Source organism: Rhipicephalus sanguineus, chromosome 2 (assembly GCF_013339695.2).
Source record: "Rhipicephalus sanguineus isolate Rsan-2018 chromosome 2, BIME_Rsan_1.4, whole genome shotgun sequence".
Classification (NCBI taxonomy): Eukaryota; Metazoa; Arthropoda; class Arachnida; order Ixodida; family Ixodidae; genus Rhipicephalus; species Rhipicephalus sanguineus.
The window spans coordinates 195,833,108-195,852,056 of NC_051177.1; the positions used below are offsets into that span (position 1 = coordinate 195,833,108).

At 46.2% G+C, this 18,949-nt stretch overlaps 1 protein-coding gene across 1 annotated transcript in view; it reads right to left on the reverse strand.

Moving 5' to 3' along the window:
* Positions 1-18,949, reverse strand: part of LOC119382139 (protein regulator of cytokinesis 1-like) — a 144,639-nt gene that overhangs the window by 118,956 nt on the left and 6,734 nt on the right. Inside the window, exons 3-5 of the mRNA XM_049412722.1 lie at positions 16,144-16,377; positions 13,348-13,515; positions 8,741-8,890 (exon numbers count right to left, since the gene is read on the reverse strand). Of these exons, the coding sequence (XP_049268679.1) occupies positions 8,741-8,890; positions 13,348-13,515; positions 16,144-16,377 (552 nt within the window). The remainder of the gene's footprint in view (positions 1-8,740; positions 8,891-13,347; positions 13,516-16,143; positions 16,378-18,949) is intronic.

Genomic DNA, 18,949 nt, shown 5'->3' on the forward strand with positions numbered 1-18,949 from the left:
TCTTTGAAATTGATGTAAAGATCTAGCAGTTTCCACAACAAGAGCAACATCAAAAGTATTACAATTTGAGAAAATATACTGAACATCCACTAGCCAACATGGTACAACTTGTGCCCTAGCAAAAATGTTAAGTTGTACTATTAAAATGTGAACACAATCCTTACGAAGCTTTTTAATTTACCATCACTGCTGCAAGTAGGAGAGATTAGTTTATGCAAAGAGGGTACTTTGAAAACAAAAGGAGTTTGTCAGCAACTGTACTTAAGTCTTTTTTATAGCGCTGCTGCCTCAAAACTTAAAACATGTTTTGAAGCAAGTGTAATAATAAATGTTAGGGGGTTAACGTCCCAAAACCACGATACTTGTTACAACTTGTAATGTTGGAACTTGTTATCAGGAGCTAAAGAAAACATTGGATGTTGAAATGAAATATGAACCCTTTTTTTTTAGTATTTGCCATGCTGCTTACTTGAATGGCAACTTCTGCTTATTTAGCATGTTTTGAAAAATGTAATCGGATGCTGCACTTGTGCACTTAGTATTGCAGTGGTCATGAATTGAGTCAGTGTGTTTAAGCTCTCATAAACCTTCTCCGGCACAACCCTGCTGGACAGCGAAGGACTCCACTTTTTCCAAGTACATCAGAGCTTCTTCAGCGGGAATTCTTGGTGCTTCCTCTGCAAGGCTTACTTTTTCCTCTTCACTTCTTCCTGAGGTAGGACGCTCGCTACAATCTCCTCTGTAAACTGAGCAGCGCATTTATCAACGCAAGAGTCACTGGTGACATTGTCCTCAAAACGCAAAGCGCTGCCTGTGCCCAGTCTCTCGGAGAATTTCGAACCAACATGACGCGAGAGGCACTGGATGGTACCACAAAATATGTTCGTAGAACTGAAATGCACTCTGCGCCAATTTCGTTAAACTGAAGCGTGGTTGCATGGGCTCCAATAGCACTTTGGTGGGGGATCTTAAAAAGCTCGTACCACTGAATAGTTCACACCACTGAATGAAGCTCGTACCACTGAATAGTTCACACCGACGTTCGTTCAAGTGATATTTTACTGTAAAACAACCAAGACGAAGCTTCGGGACCCCTACAAGCCACCAAAGAAACGTGGGAGGCAATGCCGATGGCAGAGAGCTCGGAAGATCAGTGAAGCCTGGTAGACCAGGCACGAGCCTCGGCATTAGCCAATGGCTTTCTGGACTGGGAAAGCCGTCCACCCTTGGCGAAGAAAGAACACTAGTTTTCAACAAGAGTCTATTCCTCCTCGACATAACCAAGCATGACTGTACTGCAGCATCAAAAGAACCCTTCCCGGCCCAACTTTCTCGAATGCTAGGAGAAGCAATTAACGAGGCATTCCTAGTTACATTCCCAATCGCATTTGCCCTCTGAACTTAGTTTCCATGCGCAAGTGGAGTTCACGCCGAATCCAAGTGGCACTGTTGCAATGCGAGCACCCTTCGTTGCAATCACCTGTCGCCACCACAGATTGCCTGCTCAAGCTTGCCAAGAGGCCACTTGCAAGACAAAGCTTGCCACACCACGCAATCGAGTGCATTTGTTCTTTTTTTTTAACAGATTCTCTGTGACTATTGTGGTACAATAACTCTTAAGCAACCTGAATCGGACTTGCAGCACATAATGGCATGGCCACTAGGCAGAGTCGGCCACGTGTGACTGTCATGTGTTAGGTTCGAACGTTAAGTACTGTCACTGAAATAATTGTTTCAGTGACACAATCAACGAAACCGTGTGGTGGAAAAACATTCCTTCATTATTTCTAAAAATAACTTAAAGAAAGAAAGTACAATGAAGAAAGGGAAAAAAACTGTATCTATACAAAAAGAATAAGTAAGAGTCCAAATCTGACTACAAAAATTAAAGTCCGGCAAAATTAGCAAAGTTCCTCTCACGGTTTTGGTAGAGGTAGACGTTGGGGTGCTGTGGCGAGGCTGCGGCGAGACGTCGGTGATGTAGGCGTCTGTAGGGCAGGAGCGAAGAGGGCCGGTTCTTCCTGGAGGCTCGGTCAACGGGTCAATGGAGAGCTTGCCGAGTGCACCCTGGATACCATTACCACAGCCACGTGGTACAGCAGGCGTCGTCCTTGCGGGTCGAAGAGGTTGCCATCGAGTCTGCTGGCTCGGGTCCGGAACCCAACTGCCTTGAGACCACCTCGATCAGTCGGCAACGAAGGTAACACACGTCTTCCCTTCGACGTTCCAAAAGCCAGCCACCTCGTCTTCCTCTTCCTTCTCCGCCTTGCCCCGTCCACAGCATTTCCTTTGTGCGCTCTTCTTTTTCCTTACTCTGATGCACTTCACGTGCTTTCGGTTTCGATGTCTCACCGATATAACGAAACACAGCACTTCAAGTCCAACAGTTACAGTCCAATACCCATCACAGAAAGCCCCCCCAAGAGAAGTTTTTTTAGGAAAAAAAAAAACGTTGCGAATAGTGATGGGAACACAAGCAGCCAAACTAATGGAACTATAGGACAGGGGTCAAGTCCTACTCAAATAATCTGCCCCAACATTTTCTGAGCCTTTGATGTATTCAACACGGAAAGAATACTCCTGAAGGGTAAGGCTCCATCGCAGAACTCTGCTATTTAAATGCTTTGCTTGCGTCAGGTACAACAAAGGCTGGTGATCAGTTTGTATCACAAAGGCGGTTCCATAAAGAAAAATGTGAAATTTTTCCACCGCCCATACCAGAGCCAGGCATTCGCGTTCAATTGCAGAGTAGCGGGTCTCACGGGGAGCTAATTGCCTGCTAGCATAAGAGATTGGATGCAAGACACCCTCATGTTCCTGCATTAGCACGGCGCCAAGTCTTGTGTCAGATGCATCAGTACGAAGTACAAACTCCTTCTTAAGGTCTGGTGCTCTTATGACGGGCTTAGTGCACATCGCATGCTTGAGGTCTACGAAGGCCGCTTCTCTTTCTGGAGTCCAGGTCAGCCGATTGGCTTCTCCCTTCTTGAGCATGTCAACGAGAGGCTGCGCCTTCTCAGCGTATCGTGGAACAAAGTCACGATAATAGCCTGCTAGACCGAGGAACGAACGCACTTGTTTCTTTGTCCGAGGCTTAGGTGCTTGAAGGATATTTTCAATCGTTTCTTCGTGCGGTTGAATCTTTCCTTCACCGAGACGATGGCCGAGGAAAGTGATGGTGGTTGCTCCGATCTCGCATTTTTGTGGCTTTACTTTGAGACCGGCGCCCCTAATCCTATCAAAAAGACGTTGGAGCGTTTGCAGGTGCTCGTCCCACGTGAATGTTGCGACGAGGACATCGTCGATGTAGTGCACTACGTTGGGAAGCCCTGTCAAGAGTCGTCGCATAAGTCGGGTAAACACTGCTGATGCCGTTTTTATTCCGAATGGCATGAATAAAAATTGGTAATGACCAGACTGTGTAGAGAACGCCGTTTTGGGCCGGGAACTCTCTTCCAAGGGCACCTGCCAATATCCCTTCGTCAGGTCAAGCTTTGAAAAATATTTCTTATTTCCCACCTCCGTGAACATGATGTCGGTCCTTGGGATCGGTTCTGCGTCCGCAATGAGCACACTGTTGATGCGGCGGAAGTCGATGCATGCTCGATATGACTTGTCTGGCTTCTTGACCAGAACAAGTGGAGAGTTGTATGGTGATTCTGTGGGTTCGATTATGCCGAGCTTGAGCATATCGGCCACTTCCTTCTCGACGGCATCCTTCATGGCGAAAGGTAAAGGGTACTGCGGCGTATTTACCGGCTCCGTTGTTGTTAATTCAAGACGACATTGCAACAAGTTTGTCTTGCCCGGGACGTCAGAAAAAATATCCTGGTAATCTTCCAGGAGATGTTGAAGTTCTTGAAGCTGGTCTGTGCTGAGAGCAGATGATTTCCGAATGCTCTCAATCCCGGAAGTTTTCTCCACAGTGAAACTTGGTACAGGATTGTCGGTCACGTCTTCTTCTACCACAACGAACGATGAGGCCTGTGCAGGTACGTTCGGTTGGCGTTCCTCATATTTTTTCAGCATATTAATATGAAACAGCTTCTTCGTGTGGCCGACGTCAATCCAGTAGTCGAAGTCATTCTTCTGGGCTGTCACTACAAAAGGTCCTTTCCAGTGCATAAGAAGTTTGTTGTGGCTCGTTGGAAGAAGAATCAAAGCTCGGTCACCCACCTTAAGACGACGGCGACCGCTCTTTCTATCGTAATACTTCTTCTGTAGTCGCTGAGCCATTTCGAGTCCTCTGTGAGCTATCTGCAAAGTTTGAAACAGACGCTCTTTGAGGTCGAGGACGTAACCATAGACTGTTTTAGTCTCTTCATCGATCTCGTCCTTGGTCCAGATCTCTTTAAGTAGCGTCAGTGGACCTCGTACTTGGTGGCCATAGATTAGCTCGAAAGGCGAGAAACCAAGACTGGTTTGTGGAACCTCTCTGTAGGCAAACAACAGAGGAGCTATGTACCGGTCCCATGACTTAGGTTGTTCCTGGCAGAGTTTACGGAGCATCTCTTTGATTGTTCCGTTAAACCGTTCAACCAATCCATTGCACATGGGATGGTACGGAGTGGAACTCAGGTGTTTGATCTGAAGTAGACTGTTTACCTCTTTCATTAACTCCGAGGTAAAACATGACGCCTGATCACATAGAATTCCCTTCGGAAATCCTATGCGTGAAAAGATTTCCACCAGCCCTTCGGCTACAGTTGCTGAGCCAATAGCTGGCAGTGGTATCGCGTCAGGATACCGAGTGGCAAAATCCACCAGCGTGAGAATATACCTGTTGCCTTTTTGTGAAGTTGGAGAGAGTGGTCCGATGATATCAACCGCCACTCTCTCAAATGGCGTGTCTATGAGCGGCATACGGCCAAGCAGCGCTTTGCTCAACTTTCCTTTCGGGAACGTCCGTTGGCACGCGTCACACGACTTCACGTACCTCTTGATGTCTTCCTGAACACCAGGCCAATAGAACGGGCTCAGTACCCTTTCGGTAGTCTTCTTGATGCCTTGGTGTCCGGAGAGCGGGTTTTCGTGGGCTAGCTCAAGAACTTGCGCACGGAGCGTTTTCGGTACTACCGCTTGTTCGATCGTTTTGCCAGGGCAAAACTGGTAGGAGCGGTACAGTAGATCACCACGTACGTAGAACGAGCAGGATGTTGATCCCTTGCCTTTGAAGGTTTTGCCCACCTTAGCTCGGCAAACTTCAAAGCTCTTGTCATTCTTCTGCTCCTGTTGAAATGTCTCTCGTGAGACCCGAATGAGGTTCATTACCTCCTCTTGTCTCTTCCCTTTGCGAGCCACTGAGGCCTTTGCGAGAACCACCGCGGGCCTTGAGTGGAGATCCTCCGTTTTGCTCCCTTTTACGTTCTGAGCTGGGCATACGGGAGTGGACAAGGTCTTCTTCCAGTTTTTATCTGGGTTCGTGTGGTCCCGAGAACCTGGCACATTTCCGATGATGACATCGTAGAGAGGGTTTTCCAGGCATTTTGCCACAATGGCGCCTGAAAAGTATGGCGACGAGATAAGTACGTCTGCTTCCAGGGCCTCAGTGGTACTACCGTCAGCCAAAAGTAAGGTTGCCATTGTACCCGTCAATGCCGTATCCGGGACCAAAGAACGTCGTACGACCACGCTGTTACTGCCTGTGTCACGTAGAACAGATACAGGCTTCTCAAACATTACTCCTTGCATGACTGGCATGTCGTGGCTGTTTAAACTTGGGCTTCGAGGAGCACTTGTACCTCGCTCTTCATCTCGTAGCCTGAAGTCTTGACTTCTGTTGAAGGAGCGACTTCTCATGGAGACACAACCGGCGACTTCTTTTGTGCCTGAGCCCTTGCGTCTGCAGTCTTGCACATTATGCCCTGTCTTCCGGCAATACGTACAGTATTGTTGCTTGGAGCGCATACGGCAGTCGGATGTTTTGTGCCCATATCTGTCACAAACGAAACATCGGACTTGCGTCTTGCCAGAACTCCTTCCTTCTTTCTCTTTTGCAGCACCTTCTTCCGGCCTTTCCTTGGACACCAAGAGATTCTTGTGCCCTTGTGCTTCCATATAGTGATCTGCGGCTTCAGCGATTCCATCAAGGGTTTCATAGTTTCTCTCTCGAAGAAACAATGTCAGACGACGGTGGCAATTCTGAAGCAGTTGCTCGCTAACGATTATGTCTCGTACCGCTTCAAACGTCTTTCCTCGGTTGGCCATTTCCATCCAACGGTCGAAGAAACTCAAAAGCCTCGTGGCATACTGCTTCGCTGTCTCCTCATCTTGGGGTTTGCTCAGCCGGAACTTTTCCCTGTAACCCTCAGCTGTGCATCGGAAGCGTTGAAGTAATGCCTTCTTAGCCTTGTCATAGTCCACTGATTCTTCAGGGGACAAGCGACCAAAAACTTTCAAGGCCTCACCATCCAAACACAAGCTGAGTGCGGTGGCCCACCTGTCTAGCGGCCATCCCTGACCGGTAGCGACGGATTCAAACCGTTTAAGGTATGCGTCGAGATCATCGCGATCCTCCTTGAAGACGGGGATCAAACTGTGGGGGTTAATCATCATCGGTGACTCGTTTCTTTCCTGTCGAGCACCAGCATCTCGTTCCTGGCTATTTCCAGCCTCGGCCAGTTTGACCCGCAATGCTAGGACTCTCTCTTCTAGCTCCAGGCGTTCCTTCGTAGCCTCTCGCTCTGCTTGCCTATCGGCCCGTGCTTTCTCAGACTGCTCGTCCACCCAGGCTTTTAGTTCTGCGCCCTGCAGACCCATGCTCTGACCCAACGTTACAAACTCTGCTGAAGACATTCCGAACCCCTTCAATTCATGCACGCTTTACCACACGGTTTCGTCCTGTCGTAGCGGACGCCAATCTGTCGTGTGTTAGGTTCGAACGTTAAGTACTGTCACTGAAATAATTGTTTCAGTGACACAATCAACGAAACCGTGTGGTGGAAAAACATTCCTTCATTATTTCTAAAAATAACTTAAAGAAAGAAAGTACAATGAAGAAAGGGAAAAAAACTGTATCTATACAAAAAGAATAAGTAAGAGTCCAAATCTGACTACAAAAATTAAAGTCCGGCAAAATTAGCAATGTTCCTCTCACGGTTTTGGTAGAAGTAGACGTCGGGGTGCTGTGGCGAGGCTGCGGCGAGACGTCGGTGATGTAGGCGTCGGTAGGGCAGGAGCGAAGAGGGCCGGTTCTTCCTGGAAGCTCGGTCAACGGGTCAATGGAGAGCTTGCCGAGTGCACCCTGGATACCATTACCACAGCCACGTGGTACAGCAGGCGTCGTCCTTGCGGGTCGAAGAGGTTGCCATCGAGTCTGCTGGCTCGGGTCCGGAACCCAACTGCCTTGAGACCACCTCGATCAGTCGGCAACGAAGGTAATGCACGTCTTCCCTTCGACGTTCCAAAAGCCAGTCACCTCGTCTTCCTCTTCCTTCTACGCCTTGCCCCGTCCACAGCATTTCCTTTGTGCGCTCTTCTTTTTCCTTACTCTGATGCACTTCACGTGCTTTCGGTTTCGACGTCTCACCGATATAACGAAACACCGCACTTCAAGTCCAACAGTTACAGTCCAATACCCATCACAGTGACCCAATATGACTTGTTAGCAACTCAAATACTGCAACGTTTTTTTATGCACAATGGTTGGTAGATAACTTCAACTTCAGAGATTAAAAAAAAATATTCAAAATGACCTTTTTGAGAAAAATATTTTCAAACTCGAACGCTTTTTCGTAAGCGACACAAGTTCCAGCACAATTTTCAAATATAACGGTGCATGCAAAAACCACAATTTTTTTTTTTTTTTTTGAAGAAAGCACGAATATGAAAGCCAATAGTATGTTGTAACAAGTTTTATTATCCTCTGTGTAACTTATCTGCAGCAATAAATTCCTGAAACACTGGTATTTCGCGCATTTTACCATATATGCAATTTTTTTTACTCAAAAGTCCTTCAACAGAAGAAGTAAACAATACTCATAAGATTGAATTTCACTTGTTCTTTGATAAGAACAAATATTGCAGTTAAGAAGTGTACCATTGTAACCAAGAAGTGCACAGTCTCTTTGCTAGGTGCACTTCTTGTGAGAAATCAAAGTTGAGAAATCTTGAAATTGGTGGAAAATTTTTTTGTAGCCCGGATTTGTATATTTCTTTTCTAGGTCAACAAATTTTTTTGTTTCTAATTTAACTTTCAAGTCATTGTCTGGGTCTAAAACCTGCACATGGAGTAAATTTCATTGTAATCCGGAATGGCGACCGGGACGTCATGATTATCCTTATTTGGACACACCGCACCAGTAACTGCAGCGTACAGACGAGTTCACTGTTAAAGGGAACACTTGCGTGCAGGGAATGTTTGGATTTCACTCTCTTGCAAAAACATAGTGGCTTAGATTCGCATAAAACAGCTGGTGGTTGACAGTACTGCCTCCTTATGACAGACTCGTGCCATGCATGAACATTGTTTCCTTATACACTTGCTGTCAAAATGAAAGGTGCTCATTCGAGTGTTCCCTTTAACAGTGGACCGTACTATTGTACATCATCAGTAGGCACTGGTTTGCCTATTACTGAAACTAGCCTTTACTATATTAGCAACTTTTCTATCATTGTTAACAACTAGAACTGCATAATTTGAATTGCTGATCCGTTTCATTTGTCACTTTCCTCTCCTCGTGCAACAGTACTTCTTCAGGAGCCTGCGAGGCGAATATAAATAAATAAATTAGGAGCTTACTGCAGCAAGAGTTGACGGTGCGAGGCCGGTGCTGGAGCTGCGGATGTGATCTTGCTCCTCTGGCGGGATGTCAAGTCTGTCGAAGAACAATGCCAGCTGGTCCAGCAGGTCGGCTAGCTCCCGACGGCGAGCCTCCTCAAGCTGCTTGAGCTGACCATGCAAGCACACAACAGTTCACATGCAAGGCCCCCAGGAAGATGGTGGTAGCGGTCTACAAGTGCAAGACGAGCCCATCCAGAACACCGTGAGCACAGTTCACAAAAGCAGCTCACCCTCACAGAAATATATACAGTAGAACCCCGCTGTTACGTTCCTAACTGCTGCGTTTTTCCAGCTGTTACGTCGTTTTCTGCCGGTCCCAGCATCATAGGATAAAATGTATTGGGAACCCCGCTGTTACGTCGTAACTGTCGGACCGTTCCCGTATGATACGTCGCGAAGTGTGCTCGGAGCCGACCGAGTGACTACCGAAGAGAGCAGTCATTGGGGCATTTTCACGCAGCTTGGCCTGGTTTGACCGTAACATTAGTCGCATGAGAGGTGCAAGCAACAGGATCTTTCGATTGATGCAAACGAATGCATCGCCTTCGAGATTCGTATTGCAAAGATGGCGTCTATGACGTAAGTGCTCGGGAAAGCAAGGCCTTCGAAATTGGCATTTACCATTGACAAAAGCATAGCCTTTGAGATTTGTATTTCACAAACATGGCGTCTGTGACGTAATCGCTTGCGAAAGCAAGGCCTTCGAAATTGGCATTCGCTTCTGCCATCGCGTTGGCGCAGACTCATCATCATCGTTATTTGTCGGAGGACGGGAGGAGTTCGAGCTGGTTGGAGCCCTCATGGTGTGCGCGCGGTTTACGGTCGGACTCGCCGCGCTGGTCATGATTGCGTGTGCTTAGTTCTTTCATGCCTACAGCTGTTGGTGTTAAAAAAATCACATACGTTCATTACAATTCTGTGGATGAGGCCGTCCCCAGCTCCGCGTTTCTAACCATCGACTAGATCGTGGCTAAGCGCGCCAATTTTCGTGCTGCTCGTAAGCATTGAAATTAGGGGTGTGCGAATATTCGAAATTTCGAATATTTTTGTAATAGTGTTTTCTATTCGATTCGCACTGAAATTTTACTATTCGAACTTCCCAAAAACAAATACAGTCAACGTCCGATTGAAAGTGACCCCTACAGATTTTTTAATATGCTTCACCTCATCACACCCCCGTATTGCGGCAAAGCTGCCTTTCAAGCTCCGTTACGGTCTAAGCCAAGACGCAGTCAGCGTCAGATTCGAAGTGACCCCTACAGATTTTCAATATTCTTCACCTCATTACACTCTCGTATTGCAGCAAAGTGCCTTTTAAGCTCCGTTACGGTCAAACTTAGCCAAGACGTAGTCAACGTCCGATTCGAAGTGGTCCCTAGATTTTCAATATGTTCACCTCATCACACCCCCGTATTGCGGCAAAGCTGCCTTTCAAGCTCCGCTATGGTCGCAAATGAATTAACTCAAGAAAACGCTGGTTCCAGCATGGAGATGAAAGATGTGGCAGAGGTGGGGGCTCAATTAGTGCTGTTTTGGACCTGAAATCCGGGCAGGAAGTCCGAAAAATCAGAAGCCGAAGCTTTTTAGCATCCGAAATTTCAGATGTTCTTATATATTGACGTCTACAAGGCAGCTTTGGAACTCTGGACTTGAAGGGAGCACACCCTTGTCCGCCACATCAGTTGGGCATCCACAGAAGTTGAAAGAGGAGGCTGAGGAAATGGCATCTTTGCCTATAACCTGTAAAGTGTTGTCGGCAACACTTTGGTTGCACCAAATTATGTACGTAAATAGAATTCGGCCTCCACATTGCCTCATTCTTGATAAGACAACTACGAAACACCACCCCGTGCCAGCGCTTCATCAACCTAGCAAAAAGAAACGCTTTCATGTTGCTATCTCATAAGAACATACTTAGGGATTCTCTGCAACTTTTTTCTGTAATTTCACTTCAATGTATTCGAAAATTATTCGATTTGCACTGAACCTTTATTCGAATTCACTTCGCACCCAAAATTTTGCTATTCGCACAGCTCTAATTGCAATAAAATTCTGTACCACTAAATATTTTGTCGTTTTTCCTGTTTTTCGGCTCTTGCGTTTCCCATCTCTTACGTTTATTTCCTACGGTCCCTTCAAAAACGTATCAGCGGGGTTCTACTGTAGATCATTAAAGAGAACGTTTAAACTGTGAGACACACTTAGGCAAAACGAGATAAGACCCCTTTCACACCGAGAAAAGGCCTAGTAAGCAGTCTTCAAGCTCCAAAACCATTCACCACAACATTTGGACTGCTGTCTGCTAACGTTTTGTTATTAATATCTGATGACTAAGCAGGAACACAGTCTACATCTAAAAGACCCGAAAAGACTTTTGGCAAAATTTTACAACTTGCACTGCACTGTGATGATCCACCAACAGTTGTGACACAGTGCTGAAGGTTGGGCAAGATGGCAATGCATTTTCAAACTTCCCACGGAGCTAAAATAGGAAGAAATGGCCAAAAGGGCCAAAGGACTCTTTGCCCCCTCTTTTGTTTTAGTCCTGATAGTTCGTTCTTTCACTATTCTTTGCTGCACTGAAACAAGTAAAGAAAGACATGGCCCTAACATGGGGAAAGCTGCGTAAGTGATGCCAGTAGAAGGAAGGTGCAAACATGCCACAAGTGTTTTGGTTGGCCGACACTGAACGACATGAACACCGCACATGACTGTCTACATCATCATCGCCAGCCTGTCCGCTGCAGGACGAAGACCTCTCCCAATGATCTCGGTCCCACCCTGTCCTGTGCAAGACAATTCAATTTTATGACCGCAGATTTCCTAATTTAGTCGCTCCACGAAACTTTTCCATTCCCTGAACATTGACAGGTCCATGTTTTCCTCTTAAAGGCCAACTCCGGCGATTTTTCGAGGTCGATGGATCTCAATGAAATTCGCTGGGTACGTTCCTTTGCACGTTTTCGTCATTTATGCCAAATTACAGGCTTGAGACATGCGCAGATTGTTTGCAAATGAATTTTAAAGATTGTCTGCAAACGCCCTCCTGGCTTCCCACAATTATTGGCAACATTGCGTCTGTGACGTCAGTATTGGGAAGGCGGCGGAAGTGACGCAGTCGAAGGCACCGCTAACGTCGGCGCTTCGGCCGCTACAGCGAGCGTCTGCTGTGCACAAGGCGACAGACAGCGTTGGTTTGGCCGGCGCTTCGCTGGTCGTCCCGGCTGTCACAGTTTTCATACTTGGCGCCGGCGTCCCCGGCATGCCTTGCATGACTTCCGGTTCGTTCGTAACAACGTCTACGTCATACGTAGACAGTACACTCGGTTGGGTTTCGGTTTCGGTGTTGCGCTTTTTGCTTATTTAAAATTATTCTCCAATTTGCCGAGTATTTCTGCTATCGGGCCCGTAACAGGAGCGTCTCAGGAACACAAAAACACCATTACTTTGACATGGCCAAAAAAATCGCCGGAGTTGGCCTTTAATGACAACCAGCATATATTTGCTACCCCTCTGATCCACACTGCTGTCTTTCCGTCTCTCAATGTTACGTCTATCATCTCTTTGTAGTACTGCAAGCTGCCTGGTTCTCAATTCTCCACGTTTTGGCCTCGCGTGGTAGCCTTCTCAGTCATGGTCAAGAACTTCACGGCACTATTCATCCTAGTAGGTTGTTCTTGGATTTGAAAAAGTTCATTCAGTTTGAGAAATTTGAATGTTGTGGCAGTGGCCACAACGCTAAACCGACTTGAGAGCAAGGCTACGGCAAACAAGGACGAAGCAAGTGACACACGACCTACGGTAGTTCGCTGGTCATCACAAGGCAAAAACTGTGGCACTTCACAGGGACAGAAAAGGAACAGAAAGCACAGCTGCCTTGTGAATTGCATGCCGTTTCTGCCTTGTGATGAAGAGAGAAACTACATACGGGCACCAGCAAACCTGACAAAATGAACTCTATGATGTGACAGCTCGGGAGTTTCTGCACAAACCTTCCTGCACACAGCCTCCTCATATCTACCTTGTGCGCTGAAGGGCATGACAAGGGGTGTGGAACACACGAGTAGAATTTTCCAGAAACTGGAGTGATATTTTAAGAATCGTGCAAAAGGTGCAATTCATGCAATACGGTATTTCTTCTATAGAAGTTTAGATACGTGCAATTTTTATATTGAAAATTATGATTAAGTTGAGAATAAAAGCAGAGCGCAAAAAAGACTGGACACAAGAGACATGAAGAGTTCACTACAGTCGAACACGGACATATCGAACCCACATATACCGAATTTTCAGCTTAGCGCTCCGCTTTTATTTTCAGACAATGCACCAACTCACCCAGCAACGCATTCTATTAAGTTGAGAGCACTTCAGTTCAACAAAGATCCATGGGCCTAGATATTTTGGAGATATTACGACATGTCATCCCAATGCATTCAAGACAATCATCTTGGTCCATACAAGAGAACTTACTCCCTAACATGTGAGCAGGATTACTGCAACATTGAATTACTGTACGAATGTACACTTATGAGGTGAAGCATATTCAAATTCCAATTCCAACTTACTCGATCAAGGTAAGCTTTCAGTTCGTCAATGTTGTCCTTCGACAAAATGAAGCCGTCTTCGTCGTCAATGACCTGGATCTCCAGCTGGGCTTGAGGCTGAGCGTCGAGCAGGTGCAGCTTAGCAATGATGTCTTTCCTCAGAAGAGAGACTGTGCAGGAACGAACAGCCTGGAACAAACAGCATTCCTCAACTGCGTGCAGTCATCGGCAGCTGGGCAATCACTCAATATGACACTTAATACGATATTGAGTGTCCACTCAATATCCTATTGTCTTGTTTTTAACTATGTTATGTGGGCATAAGCAAGTGTACGGAAGCAGAAATTTTATTTTTAAAAAGTGCTCCCAGTGCACACAAAAAAAAAAAAAGAAATTGAAGGCAGTGGCACGGACTACGCGTTACTGTTACCACAATTTTCCAACTTCATGGCTGAATTTAATGTGAACTACAGTCGAACACGGATATATCGAACCCACATATACCGAATTTTCCGCTATATCAAACTCGTAAATTCTCCCCTTGAAAATCCTTTGTAAAAGGATAGAAATTCGCACGTCTTTATCGAACTGTATTTTTACCCGCCATCGGATATATCAAACGCTGCGCGAGCCGGAAGGCGCGCTTTGGCACTCACTGAGCCCTGCGACTTTCGCGGCACCGCGCCTCAGCCGACACCCAAAACGCTCAAAAAACGTGAGGGCTAGGACTGTACTCCTGCTGGGCGCGTTCTCCAACTTGTGGAACAGCTTTTTTTCTCTCTCTCTTTCTCCTACGCTCTCTGTGTTACCGTTGGCTCGGAGAGCAAGAACGAAGGAGCTGGCGGCCTCCTCCTCTCACCTTTTCTTCCTTTTTCTTTTGTTGCTGTTTTGAGAGTTTTCATCAGCCAGCCACAGCCCACCCCTTTCGTATTTGCTCAGTCAACCACAGCTTGCGCCTTTCGTACATTGCTGCTGCCCTCGCAGGGTGCCCGGGTAGCCATCGCCGCGATCGCGACTGATCGCGAGCGCTTTGTTGGCGGAGTGAGTTGTTGCATTCCGCATTCCTCTTTTGCGTGCGTGCTCCCCTGCGAGCTCAAAAACATCGAGCTGAAGTTTCTGCTGGCCAACACGACAGCAAAGCTGCAACTGCTCGACCAGGGCGTCATCAAGTCCTTCAAGGTGGTCTGAAAGTTGACCTGCTTGGTGCCATTCAAATGGTGACTGGCGCCTGGCGAGACGTGAAGATGGACACAGTGGCCAACTGCTTCCAGAAGGCAGGCTTTGTGACGGTGGAACTTGCGGAAGCCAGTGAAGATGGCGACGACAAGCGTATAGATGACGCATTTCACGAGTTGTTGTCGCTCCTCCCGGCTGCCGTTCCACTCGAAGTGTCTGCGGACTGCAATGTTCAGGCTGTTGCGAGCCTCGCTGACGAGTACATTGTAGCTGCGGTAGCAGGGACCGAGGATGCCCAGGGCGACAGCTCAAGTGGCAACGAAGATCGTCTGGACGAGGCGGCGGCTACACGCGCGTACTCTGCCGCTGAAGTGGCGGCAGCGTTCGGCTCGATTCGCTGTTTCTGCGGCGACATGGAGTGAACTGGGCTGTCGCACCTGGACGGCCTCGATAAGATCGAGGCCAGCATCTTCAACTTCATTTCGAAGACGAAGAAGCAGGCCAGATAAGCGATTTTTTTTTTCGCACAAATAAAACATTGTGTTGAGTCGTGTGTGTGGAATTAGTTGTCATTCTTGAATTCGCCAATTGTAGGTGATCGTCCGCCACTGGTAAGGTCTCGGGGCCTGTATTTTTTTATATAGAATTTTTCATATATCAAACTACACTAATTCGCGATCCCCTTCCAGTTTGATTTATCCGCGTTCGACTGTATAAGCTTAGTATCGAAAGTTTTTGCAGCTGGTTTTAATGCTCATCACTACACTGACGTTGCAAAGCACCGCCAATGAAATGAGCCGAGAAGTCCTACGTAGGGGAAGCTTGCACAACATTGTTGCCTTGCATCCAACGCAGTGATCACACAGTTACCACAGTCAAACAAACAGCACCCTTACAGTGTTTTCAAGTTGCACGGTTTTTCTTTTGTTGTTGCAGCGACGTCTAATGTTCAATGGAAAAGGACGCAAAAGAAAATCTGAGAAGTTTTTTTTAATGCATTGCCTCGATTTCTTCTAACGCTGCATTTGTCCAATCAAAGGCCTGTGCTCTTCTCAGTCATTTCTGCCTGCAATAGTTATAGCAAGTGCCACTAGGCATTGATGTGGTCGGAAGTGATTGAAACATTAAATCTATCGATATCGATGCGTTGACGTATGCTAAAATTATCCCCAGCCATCAGCCAACGTAAACCACAAATTAAAAAATAGGTGCTTTCAAAATTGGAGGGCCCCTTTACAGAAGCGTTTTTCCACAAAAAGAAAAAGAAGGAAAAAAGAAAAAGGCTCAGCTCCGAATTTTAACGAAAATTTTGGGTTGAAGACCGCCTATGTCAGTCAAAACAGGGTTTCAAAATTATGTGTCCTCATTTGCTTTGTTCACAAAACATAACTGGCCAAAGTGGCCTATGCCGAGTGTACTGGCTTCAGTGCCATTACTGGTTATCAGCTTGCAACGTGCTTAAATCTGCAGTTTTAATTCTTTTCCTGCAGCAGAACTTTGCTCCGGCGGCTTCTCTTCCACAAAAATGTATTCTACTTTCACTTGTGCCTAGCGTATGCGGGGGTGGGCTGCTGCAGTCGTTGCACAAAGTAAGTTTAACAAGCCATCCCCTTGGATGCCCCAGTGTTAGCAGAAACAAACCTTTTCCTGCTCGAGCGCTTCAACGTGCTTCTCGAGCTCCTGAAGGTCCTTCTCCGATGGAACGGAGACGCTGCAGAGGTTCGAGGCTGGCATGCCCAGCTTGGCACACAGCTCGGTTTCCTTGGCCCGCAGCTTCTTCCGCTCACGCCTGCGATAGTTCTTGATCTCCTTCAGCTGCTCCAGCCTTTCCCGAATGGTGCTCTCCCTTTCGAGTATTGTCAGGGAATCTGGGATCTGAAGAGAAACGGGACAGTGGTTGGGCTGCTTGCTCAGACGTGGCTACCAGTGAAGCCATGCCATGCACAACTTATTTTTATCTCAAGTGCTGTACAGACGGAATCGCTAGTCTAGATTGGTCGGCCATGAACGGTGCCAGCGCCTCCCAAGGGTTGCAGCTGGGTTTGAGATGAGCTGAATATGAGCGCCATCAACACGCTTGTGGCGAGGCTACTCATGGTATTGCTCTGTCAGCCTGCAGATCGTACATGGGTGATGGCGAACGAGATCAGTCTTTTTTTTTTTCCCTGTTGGCGTGCTGAAAACAAAGCGCAAAGTTTATTTACTGATAAATATGCGCCCCAAGAGCGATCGCATATCTGCACAAGGCTGTTTAGGTTATTGGAAGTTAGGCAATGGTTTTTAATGTAGCTCACAGCCCATGTGAAAATTTTAGAGCTTGAGAGGCTAATGGCTAGGGGTGTGCGAATATTCGAAATTTCGAATATTTTTCGAATAGTGTTTGCTATTCGATTCGATTCGCACTGAAATTTTACTATTCGAACTATTCGAACTTCCCAAAAACAAATGCAGTCGACGTCCGGTTGAAAGTGACCCCTTCAGATTTTCAATATGCTTCACCTCATTACATTCTCGTATTGCGGCAAAGCTGCCTTTCAAGCTCCGTTACGGTCGAACTTAGCCAAAAGACCAAGTCCGATTGGAAATGGTCCCTAGATTTTCCAATATGCTTCACCTCCTCACACCCCCGTATTGCGGCAAAGCTGCCTTTCAAGGTCCGTTACGGTCGAACTTGGCCATGAGATAGTCAACGTCCGTTTGGAAGTGGTCCCTAAATTTTCAATATGCTTCACCTCATCACACCCCCGTATTGCGGCAAAGCTGCCTTTCAAGCTCCGCTACGGTCGCAAATGTATTAACTCAAGAAAACGCTGGTTCCAGTATGGAGATGAAAGATGTGGCAGAGTTGGGGGCTCATTTAATGCTGTTTTGGACCTGAAATTTGGGCAGGAAGTCCGAAAAATCGGACGCCGAAGCTTTTTAGCATCCAAAATTTCAGATGTTCTTATATATCGACATCTACTTGGCAGATTTGGAACTCCAAACTTGAAGGGAGCACACCCTTGTCCGCCACATCAGTTGGCCTTCCACAGCAGTTGAAAGAGGAGGAGAGGCTGAGGAAATGGCATCTCTGCCTATCACGTGTAAAGTGTTGTCGGCAGCACTTTGGTTGCACCAAATCATGTACATAAATACAATTCGGCCTCTACATTGCCTCACTCTTGATAAGAAAGACAACTATGAAATATGACACCACCAGCGCTTCATCAACCTAGCAAAGAACACTTTCATGTTGCTATCTCACAAGAATTACTTATGGATTCTCTGCAAATTTTTCTGTAATTTCACTTCGAATTATTCGAAAAATGTTTGAGAAATATTCGAAAATTATTTGAAATTATTCGATTCGATTCGCACTCAATCTTTATTATTCGAATTCGCTTCGCACCCAAAATTTTGCCATTCGCACAGCTCTACTAATGGCGTAGAGTGCAACTCTATAATCTCTCAATAGGTGCAATATTTGTTAACGATAAATTATTTACCCAACTCCAAATGTGCGCCTAAAACTCATACTTTTATTTGTCTTGTTAACTTAGCATCAACAAATCTAATCAACTGTGTAAAAAAAAAAAAGGCAGGCTAATGTTATAGATCAAATCACCCATAATAGTGCTCCCTTTAAATTATCTTTAACATCGCTAGTCGGGTGCCTCATGAAGCAGTTATACACTTGCATAAGCATGCTGTTTAGCACAACCATTTAATTCAAATACTACCACGCGCTGCTAATTCAACCAAGTACGGTGGCCACCTGCCAAGGCGACTTAACTTTTTACCCCTTATCAAGTGAAAAACAGCATGCGTGTTGATTTTCAGCAAAGGCATTTGCCTTACGCAGCCTTAACTGCTTAGCAGATGAACCACTGACATGCACAGAAACTCAAACGAAAATTGTTATGTACAGTTGCCATTGCCCATGACGAAACCTACACGCTGACACAGCGATAATACATCTAGTGGCCACACTGCATGCGTGCTCGTATCCAACTTATCTCAAAACCAGCGGCTACCACTAGGAGACATTGGCATGGTTTGTGGATGGCTGCTCAACCGCTCCAGATAAGCGCGATTCCGTCCATACAGCTTCGTAGAGAGAAGAAAGAAAGCAGCCTATAAGTTTTAAGCAGAGCATTCAGAATACAGAAAATCAGAAACATGATGCACAAATAATCAAGAACACAGAAATATCCCAAGTCAAGCCCCACAAAAACACACGAAATACAAGTGACTGTGCCATGTATACATAAAATAAAATAAAATGAGCAAGCTCAAAACCTTTTAGAATGTGTCAGTTTTAGTAATAAATACTGTTGGTTGACGTTGGAAGAAGATTCCAGTCACTGCCAGTTTTTTGAGGAGAAAAGAATAAGTGTACGTTCATGTGTTACTTTGAGGAATATGTACGTTGTTATGGGAGATGCAGGCTGTATTAAACGTCACCTCA